Source organism: Ascaphus truei, chromosome 11 (genome assembly GCF_040206685.1).
Source record: "Ascaphus truei isolate aAscTru1 chromosome 11, aAscTru1.hap1, whole genome shotgun sequence".
Classification (NCBI taxonomy): Eukaryota; Metazoa; Chordata; class Amphibia; order Anura; family Ascaphidae; genus Ascaphus; species Ascaphus truei.
The window spans coordinates 56,899,897-56,921,201 of NC_134493.1; the positions used below are offsets into that span (position 1 = coordinate 56,899,897).

Below are 21,305 nucleotides of genomic sequence, written 5' to 3' on the forward strand. Positions count from 1 at the left end.
GAGATAGAGATATATAGAGATAGAGATAGAGAGAGATAGAGATATATAGAGATAGAGATATATAGAGATAGAGATATATAGAGATAGAGATAGAGAGAGATAGAGATATATAGAGATAGAGATAGAGAGAGATAGAGAGAGATAGAGATATATAGAGATAGAGATAGAAATAGAGATATATAGAGATAGAGATATATAGAGATAGAGATATATAGAGATAGAGATAGAAATAGAGATATATAGAGATAGAGATATATAGAGATAGAGATATATAGAGATAGAGATAGAGATATATAGAGATAGAGATAGAGATATATAGAGATAGATAGAGATAGATAGAGATATATAGAGATATATAGAGATATATAGAGATATATAGAGATATATAGAGATAGAGATATATAGAGATATATAGAGATATATAGAGATATATAGAGATATATAGAGATATATAGAGATAGAGATATTGTGAAGATTGAGATAATGTGAGTGGCTATCATCACCTCCATTTTGGCCTAAACCACCATTTTCTGAGTGTTTGCTATATGAATGTATATTTGTCTCATTCGTGAATGAATGAATGAACTGTGAATGTTTGAATCTGCAGAGTATCGCTCCTAGATATAACTAACCCTTTTTAATTCCTACAAGGCAGGCAAGAATTGAAATAGCATTCGTAAGCAATTTCTCCTGTCTTTAGATATTTTTGCTAACCGTAGGATTTGTTATCTGGCAACTACAGTACACATACAGGGCTGAACAAAGTAACTCCCTTATGTCACAAGGTTAAGAGGCCCACATTATGGTAAATTATCGATAAGAATATAGCAATGTAAAGCATATTTATGTATCAACTAATATATTTTTGCATGTCATCATATCATCCTTTATCTATAAGCCAGCCCCCTTAAGGGGTGTATTACTCATTTTGAAATGTATAAAAATGTGGTCCAAGCAATATGTTTTCAGAGGCCTGAGTTCCTTGTTGGAATTCTTTTCTCTCACTTGTGCCTTGGTAGAGATAAACTCACCTGTTACTTTGAACCCTGATTCATTGATTTTATTTCTACGCTTTGACAATATATAGAGATATATAGAGATAGAGATAGAGATATATAGAGATAGAGATAGAGATATATAGAGATAGAGATAGAGATAGAGATATATAGAGATAGAGATATATAGAGATAGAGATATATAGAGATAGAGATATATAGAGATAGAGATATATAGAGATAGAGATATATAGAGATAGAGATATATAGAGATAGATAGAGAGAGATAGAGAGAGATAGAGATATATATAGAGATAGAGATAGAGATATATAGAAATATATAGAGATAGAGATATATAGAGATAGAGATATATAGAGATAGAGATATATAGAGATAGAGATAGAGATATATAGAGATAGAGATAGAGATATATAGAGATAGAGATAGAGATATATAGAGATAGAGATATATAGAGAGAGATAGAGATATATATAGAGATAGAGATAGAGATATATAGAAATATATAGAGATAGAGATATATAGAGATAGAGATATATAGAGATAGAGATATATAGAGATAGAGATAGAGATATATAGAGATAGAGATAGAGATATATAGAGATAGAGATATATAGAGATAGAGATAGAGATATATAGAGATAGAGATAGAGATATATAGAGATAGAGATAGAGATATATAGAGATAGAGATATATAGAGAGAGATAGAGAGAGATAGAGATATATATAGAGAGAGATAGAGATATATAGAAATATATAGAGATAGAGATATATAGAGATAGAGATATATAGAGATAGAGATATATAGAGATAGAGATATATAGAGATAGAGATATATAGAGATAGAGATATATAGAGATATATAGAGATAGAGATATATAGAGATATATAGAGATAGATAGAGATAGAGATATATAGAGATAGAGATAGAGATATATAGAGATATATAGAGATAGAGATATATAGAGATAGAGATAGAGATATATAGAGAGAGATAGAGATATATATAGAGATAGAGATAGAGATATATAGAAATATATAGAGATAGAGATATATAGAGATAGAGATATATAGAGATAGAGATATATAGAGATAGAGATAGAGATATATAGAGATAGAGATAGAGATATAGAGATATATATACACACACACACACCTATTTCTTTATTAGTGCTACCTATTGTGTTTTGCCTCGCTGCATGGTGCCTCTGCCTTGTTGTTGCCAGACCCTGCTACATTCATTGGACTCCGCACCTCTCCTCTCCTGACCCGGCTTACGTACTCTGTATTCTCGTACCCTGATCTCGGCTATCCTCACTACGACTACGCTGCCATCTCCAGTCCTGACCGTGGCTAAAGTACCCCACTGATCCGCTACTCTCCAGCCCTGACCCGGCAAGTACTTTCTATTATTCTACACTCTGTACTCCTGACCCGGCTTGCACGACCATCCTATACTCTAGGCGCACCCGCGCGGTTGTGGGTTGGCTTTATACAATTCCCTACCTCAGCACCGCGGTCACGCTTCGTTTGTGGCGAGCTACGCGTTACACCCGGGAGGAAATGTCCCCGGACCTGAAATCAATGCGGTTCTGCTCCAGAGACCCCCGGCTCATCTACACTAGTATTACATTTTATATTAAAAGATTTTGATCGGGCGCATGCGCGGCTGGTTGAAGATGGTTGCATAGACACACAGCTCCTCCAACCGCCGGCACAATAAAGAAAATAAACACTAGCAAAACCAGCATTTTCGGGGGGAAAAAACAGAGCGACAGACGTCTAAACCCGTCCCAGTCAAGATAATAAGCCCCAAAACAGGATGGCTGCTACAAGACAAAAGAGCCGACGCAAGTCAGATGTCAGGGCCTACTTTACCGGCCAAAGCAAGGCTGGGGCTGCAGAGATGTCGGCGGTCTCTGATTCAGATTCAGCTCAAGATGCGGAGGGCTCAAGAGCGGCAGCAGAGCAAACAAAAGTCATTAAAAAAGAAATATCATGATTATTAATTGATCTCAAATCTTTCTTCAGAGGAGAGGTGGAGGGGCTCAGACATGATCTGGTACAGATAGGGACGAGGACCAACGAACTAGAGGAGCGAATGGAAGCTAGCTCCAACACCCACAAAGAGACAAACTCCCGGGTACAGGCGCTGGAACAGAGAGTGGCAGAGCTGGAAGCCAGACAAGAGGACGGGGAGAATAGGGATAGAAGAAACAACCTCAGAGTTCGGGGGATACCAGAAGAAATCCTGGACCCAGAAGCTCTACTATCCCGGTGGATGGCCTCAATACTACCAGGCAGCCTGGCTTCAGACTTTAGAATGGACAGATGCCATAGGGCCCTATGATCCAGACCCGTGCCCTCCAACCCCCCTAGGGACGTGATCCTCCGGCTCCACTACTTCTCTGTCAAAGAAGAGGTGAGCAAAATAGCCCGTGCCACCCCCCACATTACCTTCGAGGGGATTACCCTCTTGATCTTCCAAGATCTGTCCCCTCTAACGTTGGCCAGACGGAGAGCGGTAGGGCATATAACCAAGGCCCTAAGGGACAGCGAGGTGCGATATCGATGGGCATTTCCATTCGCCCTAGTAGCCATTAAAAACGGCAGACCGCAGGTGCTCAAACACCCCTCAGAAGGGGCAGCCTTCCTTAAAAAACTGGGAGTGCGGGGCCCACAGGACAATGGTGCGGAGGGAATGCAGCAGGGGAGGAGGACGGGCTCCCCGCCAGGAAAGCAGGGTACCTCACTCACACCGGAGAGGAGCCTAAGCAAGGAGGGGGGAAGAGGGAAAAGCCCGTAAATGCGGGACACAATAACATTCGCGAGCTGCAGTTGCGCCCGTTGCGCAGTTTCAACACACCCTGACACACAGACCAAGGCAGAAATCCCCCCTACCGTGAGACTGTCGAGACTCCGGAGTCGTCCCGCTGCCGAATATGGCGGCTCAAAGCAGGTGGCCATAGCACATGGGTCCCCAAAATGGCGGCTATCTACCTACTGGTGAGGAAGGAGGACAGAAGGGCGCGAGATCTCCAATGGCGGCGGGGGTTTCGGCGGGAAGATCTGCTCTGCCGGCTGGACCCGCCCAGGGAGCCTCCCCCGATCCAGCCCTCTCGTCCGGGCAGCCCACAGCGGAATGACAATAACACGCCCACACTGGTGACGTCACGGGACCCGTTCCCGCGAGAGTTGGAGGAGAGGCGCGGCTAACAGACCCGGCGGACGACAAGATGACGTCGGATGAGAGGCGACTTGCAGGAAGTGAAGAGGGCTCCTCTGGCGGAGGCACGCAAGCTCCACCGCCAGGGAAGCGACCGCGGGACATACTGAACTCCTCAGGAAGGACTTGAGTTAGCGGTGCAGAAGGAGGCTGCCTGCCCGCTCGGGGAGGGGATACCTCTGAACAGGGGAGGGGGAGGGGGAGAGGAGGGGGGGGGAGGCGAAGGCCCCAGCCAGTGCAAGGAGGCAAAGGGGAGAATATAGCAAATACATGTATAGGTGGCCTACCTAAAGCATAATATAGTAGCAAGGAATAGTACACAGAGTATATATAGTATAGAGTAGATAGGGGAAAAAGGAACAGGAGTGAGGACGGAGGGGTACGGGAGAGATGCAAGCAGGGGGCTCACGCAAGGGATAACAGAGATGCGGTAGTGAGGGGCTAGACATGATCCCAGAGGGAGGGGGAAAGGGGGAGAGCAACCGAGCCTGGGGGCAGTGAGGAATAGAGGAGGAGAGGACGAAGTAGCTAGAGGTAGAAATAGTAGGGGTAGCACAGGGTGTGTAGTTGTAGTTTCAGTTATAGACAAGAGATAAGAGCTCACGAATAGAGCTCAAAATAGTTAAAAGATTAAGAATAGGTTAATAAGAGTTAATAAAATAGATAGAAGTGAAGATAGTTGCTAGGTTTTGTAACGCACAGAGCGGCCGGCGGGGGGGAGTGCAGCCACCACTCTGCCTGCAGGCATGTGCGTCCTTGCCAGGAGGGGGGTCATAACCCACCTACCTGGTACTGACCCGGAGATCTGTGGCGCGTTCTGGAAGCCACAGAGATGGACCAGGGGGGAGGAGGGTCCAGGGAGAAAATATCTCCACCGGGCACTGAACCCGAGGTCTCTTAGGACCAATACGGTTCTCATGTTGTTTATATGTGTTATATGTTTGTATTCCTCCCTCATGTTATCTCCCTTTCCCTCCCCAGTCCCAACAGGCGGTGGGTTGAATAGGCGCTTCCGGAGTCTACTCTACAAAGTTCACGAGCAGAACATGTCCAGGGTCTGGGGTAAGATCAGATCGGCATACATATTAGGCCCATACAGACACTACTACATAAAATGGAGGTAATTTTTATCTCACAAAACGCCAAAGGGCTCAACAGTCCACACAAGCGAAGAGTCGCTTTCACTGAGTTCAAGAGGAGAAGGGCGGACGTGGTCTTCCTACAGGAGACTCACTTCAGCTCGCGTAACAACCCGAAATTCCTCGATTCTAACTTCCGAAAGTTCTTCCTAGCATCAGGGGCAGAGAAAAAGAAAGGTGTAGCTATCCTGTTTCAGAATCACACACCCTTCCAGGTTGAAAAGGTTAAAAGGGATCCAAAGGGAAGGTACCTAGTGCTGGTCGGGCTCCTTAAGCAGGTCAGAATGACATTAGCGTGCATATATGCACCAAATGAAGGTCAACTAGACTTTTACAACACATTTTTTCAGAAGCTTCAGTTATGGGCTGAGGGACAAATAATTCTAGGTGGCGACTTTAACACAGTCATGAATGCAAAGGTAGATAGGTCTACGTCCCAGAAAAATAATAAGAGAGAAGGGAATATCTCACTACTGAAAGGCCTCAAACAGACTAGCCTGGTGGACATTTGGAGAGAGCAGCACCAGGGGGATCGCAGTTATTCTTTCTACTCCCACCCACATGACAGCTACAGTAGGATTGACCACTTCTTTGTATCGAGCAGAATGGTCCCACAAATTTCCGATACAAGCATACATGATATTACTTGGTCGGACCATGCATCGGTAGGGCTGAGATGCATTCAATTGAGCAATGTCAGCCCAGGAGCAAACTGGAAGCTAAATGAATCAATAATTAAAATCCCGGAGATCCAAAACAAAGTGAAATCTGAAATATCAGATTATTTCCGGATAAATAGTGGCAGTGTGGAATCCCATTCACTATTATGGGAGGCTCATAAGGCCACAATTAGGGGGGTATTAATCGGTATAGCGGCAAATAGGAAAAAGAAAAAAGAAGCCAAATTATCCCAGCTTTATCACAGGTTACATGAGCTCTCTATTCTACATAACCGGACAGGTAGAGATGATGCTCTGAGGGAGTTGAAGGACGTTAGAATTCAGCTAAACCTCCTCACCTCCAGGGCTGAGAAAGACATGAGTTGGACGCAGAGGAAGTTCTATGAGAAAGCTAACAAACCGGACACTATGCTGGCCACCAGACTCCGTAATCGGAAACCAAATTTTAACATTCAATCTATTACGACAGCAGGAGGCCAGAGTTCCTCAAACCCTAAAGTCATAGTAGGGGAGTTCGCGAAATTCTACGAACAGCTATATAATGGAGAGAAGGTAGTTCACAATGCTAGGACAAGTAGTAATCTACAGAAATTCCTAGCAGACGCAGCCTTGCCACAAGTAAACAGAAAGGAGCGAGAGGCTCTTCAACGAGACTTCACAAGGGAAGAACTAGAGGCGGTAGTAAAAAACTTAAAAGCATCAAAAGCCCCAGGCCCGGATGGGTTCTCCAACCTGTACTATAAAAAATTTATCGGAGTTTTGGCTCCACACATGCTCCAGCTGTTTAATGGAGTATTAGCAGGAGAGCCCTTCCCAGGACAGATGCTCCAGGCGTCGATCTCAGTAATTCATAAAGAGGACAAGGATCCCACTAGCTGCCTAAATTACCGGCCAATATCATTAATTAACACAGATGTAAAAATCTACGCTAAATTACTGGCCAATAGATTAAATGTAATCCTGCCAGGGCTCATCCACCCGGATCAAGTTGGCTTCATTAGAGGTAGACAAGTGGCCGACAACACTAGAAGAATTGTGGATATAATAGACTTTATGGGAGCCAATGAGATTCGGGGTGTAGCCCTAAGCTTAGACGCGGAAAAAGCCTTTGAAAGGATTGATTGGCCATACCTGGAGTCCACGCTTGGAGCATTTGGGTTTGGAGGCAAATTTCAACAGGCGGTCAAGGCACTATATACGGCACCATCTGCCAGAGTGGTTCACCAGGGATTCCCCTCGGAACGATTCCCAATCAAAAGTGGTACGAGACAGGGTTGCCCGCTTTCGCCCCTGCTATTCGCCTTATGCATCGAACCACTCGCAGCACAAATTCGGAGTAACGCTGATATCGCTGGAGTACAGATCCACTCGCAGGAGCACAAAGTGGCTCTGTACGCGGACGATATTATTCTAACCCTTGCCAAGCCGCTCATCTCGCTGCCCAATCTGTTCGAGCTTCTAGAGCGTTTTGCCCAGATCTCTGGCTTCAAAATAAATCAAGCTAAATCGGAGGCCTTAAGCCTACACATGCCAAGAGAAATGGAGAAGCTGATAGAACTGAACTTTGAGTTTAGATGGCGACCATCCGCCATGAAATACCTAGGAGTGCAGATCACAAAAAAGGCGAGCTCCTTATATTCGGCTAACTATCCCATACTGTTAAGGACTCTCAAAAAAGAGCTGCAGGAGTGGAAGGCATATGGTATTTCTTGGCTGGGGAGGATCTATAGTGTAAAGATGAACATCCTTCCCCGAATTCTATATCTGTTCCAAACTCTCCCGGTTGCCGTGGTTAGAGCAGACATTGCAGGGCTCCAAAAAGCTATTTCTCAATTTATTTGGAAAGATAAAAAACCACGGATTAAAGGAAAAATTATGCAGAAAGCCAAGGAAGCTGTTGGTTTGGCGGTTCCGAGCGTCATATCCTACTATAAAGCGGCACAATTGTGCCAAATCACGCAGTGGCATGGGGACCCGGGGCTCAGGCGGTGGGTGGCACTGGAGAAGGAGGTGTGCGCCCCGCTTGAGCTCAGGTACCTAATCTGGTACCCGAGGACACGGGTGAAGGATATACTCATTCCTCTATCCTCTGTGCTCAACTCACTCTCGGTCTGGAAGGCTTCTAAAAGTAGCTGCTCTTTGACCTCTAAACACACACTGATGGCTCCTTTATATGGCAACCCGGACTTTGCTCCTGGGCTGGCAGAAAAATGCTTCCCACGCTGGCGGCAATTGGGGATTAGTAGATTGAAGGACCTGGAGGTTAAGGGCAAGATCAAATCTTTTGAACTATTACAGTCAGAAACGGACTTACCTAACACTGATTTTATGAGGTACCTCCAGGTTCGGGCATTTTATAACGCACACCCGGTGAGACCACCGCTGACCAAATTCGAACAGCTCTGCGTGCGCGGAGCAGACACGCGGGGACTGATCTCTGCGTTATACAGAGAGGTGGTGAATACTGACTCAGACAGGACAGTCAAACCCCGTTTCGTGACACAATGGGAAGAGGATCTCCAGACACAACTAGAGGACGAGGACTGGGCTGCGGTGTTCAAAGCTGCGGCCTCGAGCTCCATATGCACGACATTGAAGGAGAACTCATATAAGGTATTATTAAGGTGGTATCTCACCCCAATCAGATTAGCTAAATTCGTCCGAGGGGCTTCCCCGCTCTTCCCCAGGCGGTGCGGGGAACAGGGGGATCTGGTGCACATGCTGTGGTCTTGCCCGAGATTAGTGCCGGTCTGGACCCAGATCAGCGATTGGCTGCAGAGGATCTTTTTAGGGCTCACAATTCAGCTGGACCCGTGGCTATTTTTATTAGGTAAACCTACAAACGAGGTATCTAGATCGGGTAACAAGCTGATAGCACATTTTGCTACCGCTATGAGGTGTGAGACCGCAGCACTGTGGAATCAGAATGCGATTCCTTCTATTGATAAAATTAGAAACAGAATTTGGTTCATTTGCAGAATGGAGAAGTTAACGAGTTTAGTTAACGACTCAGCCGACAAATTTGAAAAAGTATGGTCATTATGGCTTGCCCAAACTGATATTCAGGGGATGAATGAGGCCACAATATGGCTTTGATAGAGATAGGTGGGTTCTCCTTGGATGTTGGGCTGGGAGCCGGACAGGACGATCGGACAGTAGGGCTCCCCCCGAGGTACAGTGGTGAATCAATTCACCGACCAACGAAAATCTGATGTGAACCGGAGCTGGGCTCCTCTGAGAGGTGGACTGGAGCAGAGCAAAGGCGGTGGTGGTGAAGGACTCCTGCGAAACGTGGAACAAGCGCTTCTCCCAGGCCGCTCCCCCCATCCCTACCCCCCCCCCCTCCTTTCCTTGTCCTTAGATGTTGTTAGTCTGTCTGTGTTCTGTCCTGTGGTCCCCCCAATGTTCGTCCGTTACTTGTAAAGTATTCCTGTAAGTTTGGTGTATACCTGATACACCTGACAACATTCTGTTTTCTATGATGTGTATGCACAAAAAACTAATAAAAACAAAGTTGGAAAAAAAAAAAAAAAAAAAAGATTTTGATCGCTGGCCAGATATGCGCAGGGAGAGACGGCTCCCTCTGCAGCTGAAAGAAATCGCCGGGTAAGGCCTGTCCTGGAACCAGATTCCATATTCTCTGTCTCCCTTTGCAGCTCATGTGATTCATAGTTTAGCTGCCTGCTATTTTCCCTGTCCCAGCAGCTAGCTGCATGTGAAAAGGCAACATTATCGTTACATGTTGTTTACACAGCCTGTGTTGGTTGCCTGCAGCTCCTATTCTCCTAGCTGAGAGTGGGCTATCCCTACCCCCTGTCCTTGCTGACAGTTAGTGCAGTCTCACTCCACTTTTAGTGTGACCCTTGCTCCTCACTTCCTTTTCCACCTAAGATCACAGTGAGTACAGACTTGTCTGCATCCACCCCTGGTAAGGCCTTTCTGTCTTACCATAGTCTAACCTCAGAAGCATCCCACATAGAGAAGCACTCTCTGCCTACACTACACCTACAAGTTCCTGTGTTTTCTACTCCTGCAATAAAGTTAAGACATTAAGGACTTGTCATGCTTTGGAAGAGGGAGGACATGAGTTAAAGCTAACTGAAGCTATTCATACCTCAACACGTGACCCTAGCTACAGGATAGTAAGACAAAGACTGTGTGCTAGAGGTCTACGCAGACGCTATCACTCACAGCCTTCATGTTAGAAAAGTGCAGCTCTACATCAAACAGCTACAGCTTTCTGCAAAAACAAGCAGCAGTTTAAACAGCACAGCACAGTAAAATGGATTCTATATACCTTGAATTCAGCATAAAAGCCAATGCTTACAGCCTTTAGACAGAAGCCTGCAGCAGTACAAGCAAGCAGCTTACACTGCACACAGCCTGCAGCTCACACAAGACAGCAGCGCTGCAGTCAGACTGCAATATACACAGAACTTTGATTGCTCTTTTCTGTCTTTGAGTCCACCCCCTGCACAGCTCCATAGTGAGGAGCTACCATTTCACCTACCCCTGCGCATGTCTCCATGGCTAGCGCCACCAAGGGCCACGCCCCCAGACACCCGCCAGAACACGGGTCAGAGCCACCGGACACCTGTGAGTACAGCTATCCCTACGCTGAAGGACACCGCCCATCGCCACACGCACTGGCTAAAGGCCTACACACACCTACAGCATGGCAGAACTCAGAGCCTCACCAGACATCACGCAGGAGAGTGACCACTCAGACACAGAGACACAGACAGCTGCGCAACTGCAACAGACGGAAGGCCTAAACGGACAGTCACACTGACACAAAAGGCCCGCGAAAAATATGAGACCGACATTGAAGCGCACCACGAAAAGTTAGAGAAGGCCTGGGAGGACACTTGTCGTGAAATATGTAACGTTGCAAGTACTAGCGATCAGGAGAAACAGATTAGGCAAGCTATAGCCCAATTGAGGTCAAGTCACAAACGTTACCAAATGCTGTCACAAACATATCTCGCCTACCTAAAAAGAATCAACACGGAGGAAAGCCTCAGCGAACGTGACCAGCAGGAGGCAACTGACCTGGAGCGTGACGGCTTCGTGCAGACCACTGTCACTGAGGCCGAAGACCAGAGAAAAGACCTTTTGCTGGAAACTGCATCACAGCGCTCCAGCACATCCAGGCACTCGTCACGGCCAGCGCAATCTAACGCATCCAGCGCAAGCGCTACCAAGGCATGAGCCTCCGCAGAGGCCGCACGTGCCAGGGCTGAATATGGTCAGAGAGGCCGCCGTAAGGGCAGAAAGAGCGCGCATAGAAGAGGAGCAGAACGCCGACAATGCTGCTGCCGCGCGTAGAAAGGCCAAATTGGACGCGGATCTAGAAGCTCTAAGCAAAGAGGACGCCGCCGCCAAAGCTCAAGCCGAAGTCTTAGAAGCAGCTACGAGACAGGACGGAGGGGAGCTACCGTACAGATAGATAGCCTCAGAGAACCCAGTCAAATGCACTGAGTACTATGTAAGGAGCCTCTTCAGCATAAACACTAGCGCACCATCTCAACACGACGAGAGTGACTCCACAGACACCAAAGACTTGCTGGGTCCACACGGAGAAGACGCTGTCCTTCAATGGTACATGCGGCCTGGGATAGCCATAGCCGCAACAGTGATCCACACGCCAGCGCGCACCACAACAGGCTCGCAATCCAGGTACACTCGCACGGGAGAACACAGCCCTCACACTGACCAGCAGTCATAACGCAGCCATGCCAAGAAAGAGGCGACCGCACGGACCCTCCCAGCAACTACCTCAGAACGTGACCAACACACCGATGCCTCAGGCCTGACAGACATGGCCAAGTACATGATCCGGTGACATGGTGCAAACAGGACTCACCAACTTTGACGACCGTCCTGAGAACTACCGGACGTGGAAGTTCACGTTCAAGGACGCCATCAACAGCCTGGGCTTCTCAGCAAGGGAAGAGCTCAACCTGCTATCCAAATGGATGGGAAACGAATCCAGGGAGCATGCGAAGAGACTTCGGACGGCAAACGCGAACCATCCCCAAGTAGGTCTCGACCTAGTGTGGGAAAGGCTAGAAGAGTGCTACGGTAGCCCCGAAGCAGTCGAAGATTCGCTCTTCAAGAGAGTCGACAGCTTTCCCAGGATCACAAAGACTACTCGAAGTTACGAGGGCTCGAGGACCTGCTGCAAGAGCTGGCGTTTGCAAGGAAAGACCATTCCTTAACAGGTCTCAACGTCCTAGACTCAGCTTGCGGAGTGAGACCCATCTTGGAGAAGCTACCCTACAACCTCCAAGAAAGATGGATCTCACAAGGCTCCAAATACAAAAGGGAGAAGCAAGTCGCCTTCCCCCCATTCTCATTCTTCTTGAGCTTCATCCGCGAAGCGGCAAGGACAAGGAATGATCCAAGTTTCATTTTGGGTGCGCAAACCACACACAGTGCAAGCAGTCTGAGGAATGAGAGACCAGTGGCGAGATACGGTAGCACTCAAACATCCATCTAGGTCCACAGGACGGACGTGTCTCCCACAACCCAAACTACTCCCGATCAGTCGATCGCCAGAGACGAGGAACCAAGAGACCCAAACAGGGAATGTCCCATATACAAGAAACCACACCCACTTAACAGATGCTTTGGGTTCAGGATTAAGTCCCTAGAGAAATGCAAGAAGTTGCGGAGAATTCGGAGTTTGCTTCAGGTGCTGCGGTTCCACTACTCACCTAGCCAGAGACTGTAAAGAAGACATCAAATGTGTAGTGTGCAAAAGTGACAAGCACGTAACATTGCTACATCCAGAGGCGCTGACACTCCAACTCAACAACCCATCCTCCGTAGCGGAGCATGGCGGGGAGGAAGGAGAAGGAGAGCCAACATCCGTCACATCTCAGCGCACAGAGGTTTGCGGAAAAGGAAGTGACAAAATATCCTGCTCCAATATATGCCTGGTCGCAGTGCACCCCCAGGGACAATCTGAGAAGGCTATCCGGATGTATGCAATCCTCGATGATCAAAGTAACAGATCATTAGCAAAGACAGAATTCTTAAACTTATTCAACTCACAAGACAATGCCTCACCCTACACCCTCAGAACCTGTGCAGGGTCAACTGCGACAACAGGGAGAAGAGCAAGCGGCTACGTTATACGTTCAGTGGATAACAGAGTGAAGATAGCTCTCCCCACCGAGTGCAACTACATGGCTGCAAACAGGGACGAGATTCCCACACCAGACGTGGCACGTCATCTCCCACACACACCTCAGGGGAATAGCCAACTACATCCCGCCGGTAGCACAAGGCACCAAGATCTTGCTGCTGCTCGGTAGGGACATCTTATGGGTGCACAAAGTCCGTAAACAGCGTAACTGACCCCACAACGCACCATACGCCCGAAGACTTGACCTAGGATGGGTGATAGTGCGCAACGTGTGCACTGACAAAGGGCACGGACAAGACTATGTTGACGCCCGCAGAACGGTGATAACAGAATGTGGACACACATCCCTCTCTGAACCATGTCTTGGCCGTCTCCAAGTGACAGGAGGGCCAAGTGAAGAGAAGAGACAAGGTTATATCCCTGAGATCAACAAAAACATCCTCATAGGGGGATGTGACAACGGCCTAGGATGCTCACAGTCCAGACAGCTAAGGATGATGAGTCGTTTTCCACCGAAGGAAGAAAGTAACCTCCCAAAGGTGACCGACAAAGGGATCGTCCAAAAGACAATAAACAAATCAGACAGTCCTCCTGAGAGCAATGACACGGCTGAGACGAACAGCCATTCCTCTCCACAGAATATCAAGTGGCAAAGCGGCCAGCTGCCATGGCTGGCATAGCCGCAAAAGATTGCGCCCTACAGGTGAAGCCACAGTGGCAAAAAGACTGTCCTCACACACGTCAAAAAAGAGGCAGTCGTAGAGACATTTCACAAAGGGATATACAAGGACAAAAGAGACTGTTCTTCGTCATGTTCAGGGAGAAAACAACCTCCTGATGGCAGTTAACAAAGAGACATAAAGGAGTATTGTCAAAATACGTGGAGACGTTCTCGTGCAAGAGAAACGTTCCGATGACCAAGGGTGTACAGCGTTACAGACAACAAGGGACGGTAACAAACAGGTAGCCATCGAGGAAAAACCCTACACATGACGCGGAGTCCTGTCCACTGTTAACAGTCTTTACGATCCGCTAGGATTCATAGCTCCTGTCACTATACAAGGGAAGTCTCTTCTCAGAGAAACGTCCTTCGAGAAGCAGGACTGGGACAACCCCCTACCTCCAGAAAAATGGAAAGAGTGGGAAACGTGGAAGTATTCCTTGAAGACCCTTGAGCAACTTCAAATCCCACGCCCCTACTCACCTACATCTAGCACTGCTGCACACAGCAAAGTGGCCTACCGAAAAACTACGGACGTGGGTGGAAGTTACCATATCAGGGTCATCCTTGGCAAGTCTAAGCTGGCGCCACAACCCGATCACACTATAACCAGACTCGAGCTATGTGGCGCAGTGTTAGCGGTAGAACTCTCAGAACTCATCGAAAACAAGATGGACTGCAAACCAGATGCTGTCAGATTCTACACAGATAGCAAGGTAGAAGTGTGGGTGACCCAACGTGGAATTGTTAAAACCTTTTTAAGGCCCATCACAGAGACTATACTCCTTATGCCTCAATCGGACTATAACAAGGAAGAACTGACTACCAGTTCTGTGAACTCTGGGAGACATTGAGGTGCATCAAGCTAACCTAGAGCTGTGAATCCACCTGGCCTCCCTTACCGAGATGGCCAAAAGACTTTAAGATGGTGGTACCGGCCGGTATCACAGCGTTATGTGGACACGAACTTTGCATTGTTATGTTTGTTGTACTGCACATATGTTCCACATATTCCAGGAATATAGTGGTATCTCCAGATACCAGACAGGGAGTGTCCTGGAACCAGATTCCATATTCTTTGTTTCCCTTTGCAGCTCATGGGATTCATTTCTCCCTAGTTCAGCTGCCTGCTATTTTCCCTGTCCCAGCAGCTAGCTGCATGTGAAAAGGCAACATAATCGTTACATGTTGTTTACACAGCCTGTGTTGGTTGCCTGCAGCTCCTATTCTCCTAGCTGAGAGTGGGCTATTCCTCCCCCCTGTCCTTGCTGACAGTTAGTATAGTCTCACTTCACTTTTAGTGTGACCCTTGCTCCTCACTTCCTTTTCCACCTAAGATCACAGTGAGTACAGACTTGTCTGCATCCACCCCTGGTAAGGCCTTTCTGTCTTACCATAGTCTAACCTCATAGAAGCATCCCACATAGAGAAGCACTCTCTGCCTACACTACACCTACAAGTTCCTGTGTTTTCTACTTCTGCAATAAAGTTAAGAAAGACACTGAGGACTTGTGATGCTTTGGAAGAGGGAAGACATGAGTTAAAGCCAACTGAAGCTATTCATACCTCAAAACGTGACCCTAGTTTCAGGATAAGGCGATCACCACGTCACCGGCTACTCGCCCATTTTGGGATTTTTTTTATGAAGGCGTATAGCACAGGGCCCTTAGTTTGCGCTAATTTTTCTTTGATACACAATCTGTCTGTTTGGAAACAATTGGATGCCATTTAGAATCAAGATGGCGAACTGAACCTTTCAAAACGGCACCGACTTTAACTAAATCACCAGGATTGTAAGTAGCGGGACTGAATGGAGAAAATCCCTGTTTGGCACATTGGTAACTTTATGCTGGATGCGCCAGAGAGGGAACTGGAAAAATGTGTATGTTTTTGTGCCTGATGGAAAAACCAAAAATATATTTTACCCAACTGCATTAGAATAAAAAAAATAATAATAATAATAATAATATCCATTTATAAATCAGTATTTTTTTTCTTCTTCGTATTCCTGAGCAACACCGGTGCTGTGAGCTAGTAAGTAATAAAATCTTTCCCAACATATATTTCTATGGAAACGTGACATGATAATTGTGGATTACTCACTTCCCAAAAACAATCCTGACAGGTCGGACAGCATTGGAAACCTGGGGACCATGTTCTCTAGTTGGTGGAGGAATGTCTGGCAGGCAGCTTCTCCTTTCTGAAGTATTAGATGTAACAGCTTGTCAGTTCTCTCTTGTGGGTTCTCTGCTTCATTCAGATGGATCTTCTCCTCCTGAGTGAGGAGGAGCAGCAGCGAGACATGTTCAGCAATCAAACCGTCCACGTCCCGCTCAAATACTTCTGTTAATCTCCCCCATTGCGTGGTGATAGAGTGAGATGCGGCTCCTGCACGGTCCATGGTTCCCGAGCGTCACAGCCTGGAAAATCATGTATAAATAAGTATAGACTTGTATTTGTATACAATAAATAGCAATAGAAATAAGGAGAAAACCTGACTTGAATTAAAACAATTTGAACAGTTTAACTCTGTGCTCATTTGCATGTCATTACCCAGAATCCCTATCTGCAGTGGAAGCATTGTATGCTAAGGCCGCGCGTATAGTGCCCGCGACGCGTGACGTCACCGCTAGCGAAAGTTGTATTTTGCTTTGCGGCAGCGTCGCGGGCGACCAGGCCATTGATTGGTTCAGGGGCTGTCACGAGACGACAGCCCCTGAAAAATCAAAGATTGATGGCTTCAAAAAATCGCGTTGCAACGTTGCCTTGTCACTGTCGCGCTTACTATAAGCGCACGCAGTGGCGGCGACAATGCATCTGTTTTCGGGCGACGTCGCATCACCGTCGCTGGCACTATAAGCACAGCCTAAAAGATAATGGGGAAAGACAGAGTTGCCGCCTGTCTGAGACGTGAATGTGCTCACGTGAGATTTTCTGCTGTAATTTAAGTCTGAAAGCTGTCATTGCTAAGAATGTGTTGCAATTATAACTATTACGTTTCCACAAATAGAAGTAAAGAAACTGTATGAGCAAAATATCCTTGTATTTTAAAGCTGCCGTTCAAGCTGCCATTTAAAAAAATATATATTTTTTTTCCCATTCAATATGTGCATCAATACATTCTGCACACTTACAAGTGAATAGCTAAACTGCAGATCAATCTGTTCTCCTGTAATCGATCGCTTGCTCAGGGTTATTTAATTCTGTTCTTGCACAGCATTCTGGGCAATGTAGTCCTCGAATATAAGTGACTGGGCAGTTACTAGATACAATTGGTGCACTGCTAGAGTGGGTGGGGCTCAAGAGCCATAGATAATCAGAAAGGGAAGGGGGTGTGACTTTGGAAATGCTTCCTACAGGTGAGTGCTGGGATGAGGGGGATGTTAGGGAGATGGGAGCAGTGTAGGTGAGTGATGGGATGAGGGGGATGTTAGGGGGATGGGAGCAGTGTTGGTGAGTGATGGGATGAGGGGGATGTTAGGGGGATGGGAGCAGTGTAGGTGAGTGATGGGATGAGGGGGATGTTAGGGGGATGGGAGCAGTGTTGGTGAGTGATGGGATGAGGGGGATGTTAGGGGGATGGGAGCAGTGTTGGTGAGTGCTGGGATGAGGGGGATGTTAGGGAGATGGGAGCAGTGTAGGTGAGTGATGGGATGAGGGGGATGTTAGGGAGATGGGAGCAGTGTAGGTGAGAGTGATGGGATGAGGGGGATGTTAGGGGGATGTGAGCAGTGTAGGTGAGAGAGATGGAATGAGGGGGATGTTAGGGGGATGTGAGCAGTGTAGGCGAGAGTGATGGGATGAGGGGGATTGTCATGATAATGTCATGAGATATTGGGTATTTTTAATCCCTCTGGTGCTTGAGGGGTTAATGAGCTACATTTTTAAGAAAAATACAAAATGCTGAGTCTGAAACAGGTCAGAACTGTTTCTTTGAACTGCTCTGAATTTCAAAGGGATTTACTTGGGGAGGGGTGTCCGTGTGGATGGCCCACTCAAGGTGTCAATTGAATTAATCAAGGTCTACAGACAGGGTTGGGGGAGAACAGCTTCAAGGTATTTTGTAGAAGGGGTGGGCTCATGAAGGGGCCCTAAAAAAAGAATTGTACTTAAGTCTGGGGGAGATTGTTTCAAGTCAGATCTGACCAGGGGCATGCTTGGAAAGCATAGCAGACCTCATCTTCTGAACCAGTGCCTCTCTGGGAAAAATCCATAGCATGTGGTAATGTACTGTATAGGATTTTCTGTTTTACCCCTTTTATTTTAAGAAGCTGCTCTGCCTTGTATTGTAATTGTATGTTTATTTTGTAATACCTTTTCTGTAGTTCAAGCACTGTATTTTTATATATATTAAACCATTTAATAAGTAATGCTTTGGGCTCTGAATGAACTTTGCGCACGCTGGAGAGAATAACTTGCTAAATTCAGGCACATGTTACTACAACTGATTGTGTGTTAAAGTGCATAGTTTTTCCTATAATAAGCAGGGACCTGAGGCCCTGGCGGATATTTTAGTCTAAGATCTTTTATCATATCTGCATAACCTCAGGTGGTGGCAGTGGATGGTTATGATGTGCAATTGAGTAGGGGTTAATACTAACTCGCTGGTTCCTTGCAGAGGAGAAAGGGGGGTTGCTAGAGAAGCCTTTGTGTATTAACCCTGGTTGCATATCTAAAGTCACGTGCTCACTTGTGTGCTGTTCGTGGCGGTATTATATTGGGACGGCGTGCGGAGAGATACAACCCATTTGAGGGACCCCTGAGTGGGTGAAGAGTGGGGCAGCTTGCGGGTTGTGTATTGATCCTTGATCCTGTAAGAGGGGATACTGTCCATTTGACGGACCTTTGCGGAGGTGAAGAGTGGGTGCGCTTGCGAGCGTCGGTATTAACCCTTGTCCCGTATGCAGGTCGCGTGCTAGCAAGGGATCGTACGTGACAGGGATGTTAGGGGGATGGGAGCAGTATAGGTGAGTGATGGGATGAGGGGGATGTTAGGGGGATGGGAGCAGTGTTGGTGAGTGATGGGATGAGGGGGATGTTAGGGAGATGGGAGCAGTGTAGGTGAGTGATGGGATGAGGGGGATGTTAGGAGGATGGGAGCAGTGTAGGTGAGTGATGGGATGAGGGGGATGTTAGGAGGATGGGAGCAGTGTAGGTGAGTGATGGGATGAGGGGGATGTTAGGAGGATGGGAGCAGTGTAGGTGAGTGATGGGATGAGGGGGATGTGAGCAGTGTAGGTGAGTGATTGAATGAGGGGGATGTTAGGGAGATAGGAGCAGTGTAGGTGAGTGATGGGAGGAGGGGATGTTAGGGGGATGGGAGCAGTGAGGTGAGTGATGGGGTGAGGGGGATGGGAGCAGTAGGTGAGTGATCGTATGAGGGGTATGGGAGCAGTGTAGGTGAGTGATGGGATGAAGGGGATGGGAGCAGTGTAGGTGAGTGATGGGATGAGGGGGATGTTAGGGAGATGGGAGCAGTGTAGGTGAGTGATGGGATGAGGGGGATGTTAGGGAGATGGGAGCAGTGTAGGTGAGGGATGGGATGAGGGGGATGGGAGCAGTGTAGGTGAGAGATGGAATGAGGGGGATGGGAGCAGTGTAGGTGAGAGATGGAATGAGGGAGATGGGAGCAGTGTGGGTGAGTGATGGGATGAGGGGGATGTTAGGGGGATGGGAGCAGTAGGTGAGTGATCGTATGAGGGGTATGGGAGCAGTGTAGGTGAGTGATGGGATGAGGGGGGTGGGAGCAGTGTGGGTGAGTGATGGGATGAGGGGGGTGATAGGGAGATGGGAGCAATGTAGGTGAGTAATGGGATGAGGGGGATAGGAGCAGTGTAGGCGAGAGTGATGGGGTGAGGGGGAAGGGAGCAGTGTACGCGAGAGTGATGGGATGAGGGGGATGTTAGTGAGATGGGAGCAGTGTAGGTGAGAGTGATGGGATGAGGGGGATGTTAGGGAGATGGGAGCAGTGTAGGTGAGAGTGATGGGATGAGGGAGATGTTAGAGAGATGGGAGCAATGTAGGTGAGTGAGGGGATGAGGGGAATGTTAGGGCGACGGGAGCAGTGTAGGTGAGTGAGGGGAATGTTAGGGAGATGGGAGCAGTGTAGGTGAGTGATGGAATGAGGGGGATGTTAGGGAGATGGTAGCAGTGTAGGTGAGTGAGGGGATGAGGGGAATGTTAGGGCGACGGGAGCAGTGTAGATGAGTGAGGGGAATGTTAGGGAGATGGGAGCAGTGTAGGTGAGTGATGGGATGAGGGGAATGTTAGGGGGATGGGAGCAGTGTAGGTGAGTGATGGAATGAGGGGGATGTTAGGGAGATGGGAGCAGTGTAGGTGAGTGAGGGGATGAGGGGAATGTTAGGGGGATGAGAGCAGTGTAGGTGCGTGATGGGATGAGGGGGATGGGAGCAGTGTAGGTGAGTGAGGGGGAAGGGAGTAGTGTAGGTCAGTAATGGGATGAGGGGGATGTTAGGGGGATGGAAGCAGTGTAGGTGAGTGATGGGATGAGGTGGTTGTGAGCAGTGTAGGTGAGTGATGGGGTGAGGGGGAAGGGAGCAGTGTAGGTCAGTAATGGGGTGAGGGGGATGTTAGGGGGATGGGAGCAGTAGGTGAGTGATCGTATGAGGGCTATGGGAGCAGTTTAGGTGAGAGTGATGGGATGAGGGGGGTGATAGGGAGATGGGAGAAGTGTAGGCGAGTGCTGGGATGAGGGGGATGTTAGGGAGATGGGAGCAGTGTAGGTGAGTAATGGGATGAGGGGGATGTTAGGGAGATGGGAGCAGTGTAGGCGAGTAATGGGATGAGGGGGATGTTAGGGAGATGGGAGCAGTGTAGGCGAGTAATGGGATGAGGGGGATGTTAGGGAGATGGGAGCAGTGTAGGCGAGAGTAATGGGGTGAGGGGGAAGGGAGCAGTGTAGGCGAGAGTGATGGGATGAGGGGGATGCTAGGGGGATAGGAGCAGTGTAGGCGAGCGATGGGATGAGGGGCGGATGGGAGCAGTGTAGGTGAGTGATGGGATGAGGGGGATGTGAGCAATGTAGGTGAGTGATGGGATGACGGGGATGGGAGCAGTGTAGGTGAGAGATGGAATGAGGGGAATGTTAGGGGGATGTGAGCAGTGTAGGTGAGTGATGGGATAAGGGGGATGTTAGGGGGATGTGAGCAGTGTAGGTGAGTGATGGAATGAGGGGGATGTTAGGGAGATGGGAGCAGTGTAGGTGAGTAATGGGTTGAGGGGGATGCTAGGGAGATGGGAGCAGTGTAGGTGAGTGATGAGAAGAGGGGGGATGTTAGGGAGATGGGAGCAGTGTAGGTGAGTAATGGGTTGAGGGGGATGTTAGGGGGATGGGAGCAGTGTAGGTGAGTG

The 21,305-nt window shown here is 47.8% G+C and overlaps 1 protein-coding gene across 1 annotated transcript in view; it reads right to left on the reverse strand.

Annotated features, from left to right (window-relative positions):
• LOC142463579 (interferon-induced very large GTPase 1-like) overlaps window positions 1-21,305 on the reverse strand; it is a 42,100-nt gene that overhangs the window by 14,224 nt on the left and 6,571 nt on the right. The window contains exon 2 of the mRNA XM_075566515.1: window positions 16,038-16,354. Coding sequence (XP_075422630.1) covers window positions 16,038-16,335 — 298 coding nt within the window. The 5' untranslated portion in view covers window positions 16,336-16,354. The remainder of the gene's footprint in view (window positions 1-16,037; window positions 16,355-21,305) is intronic.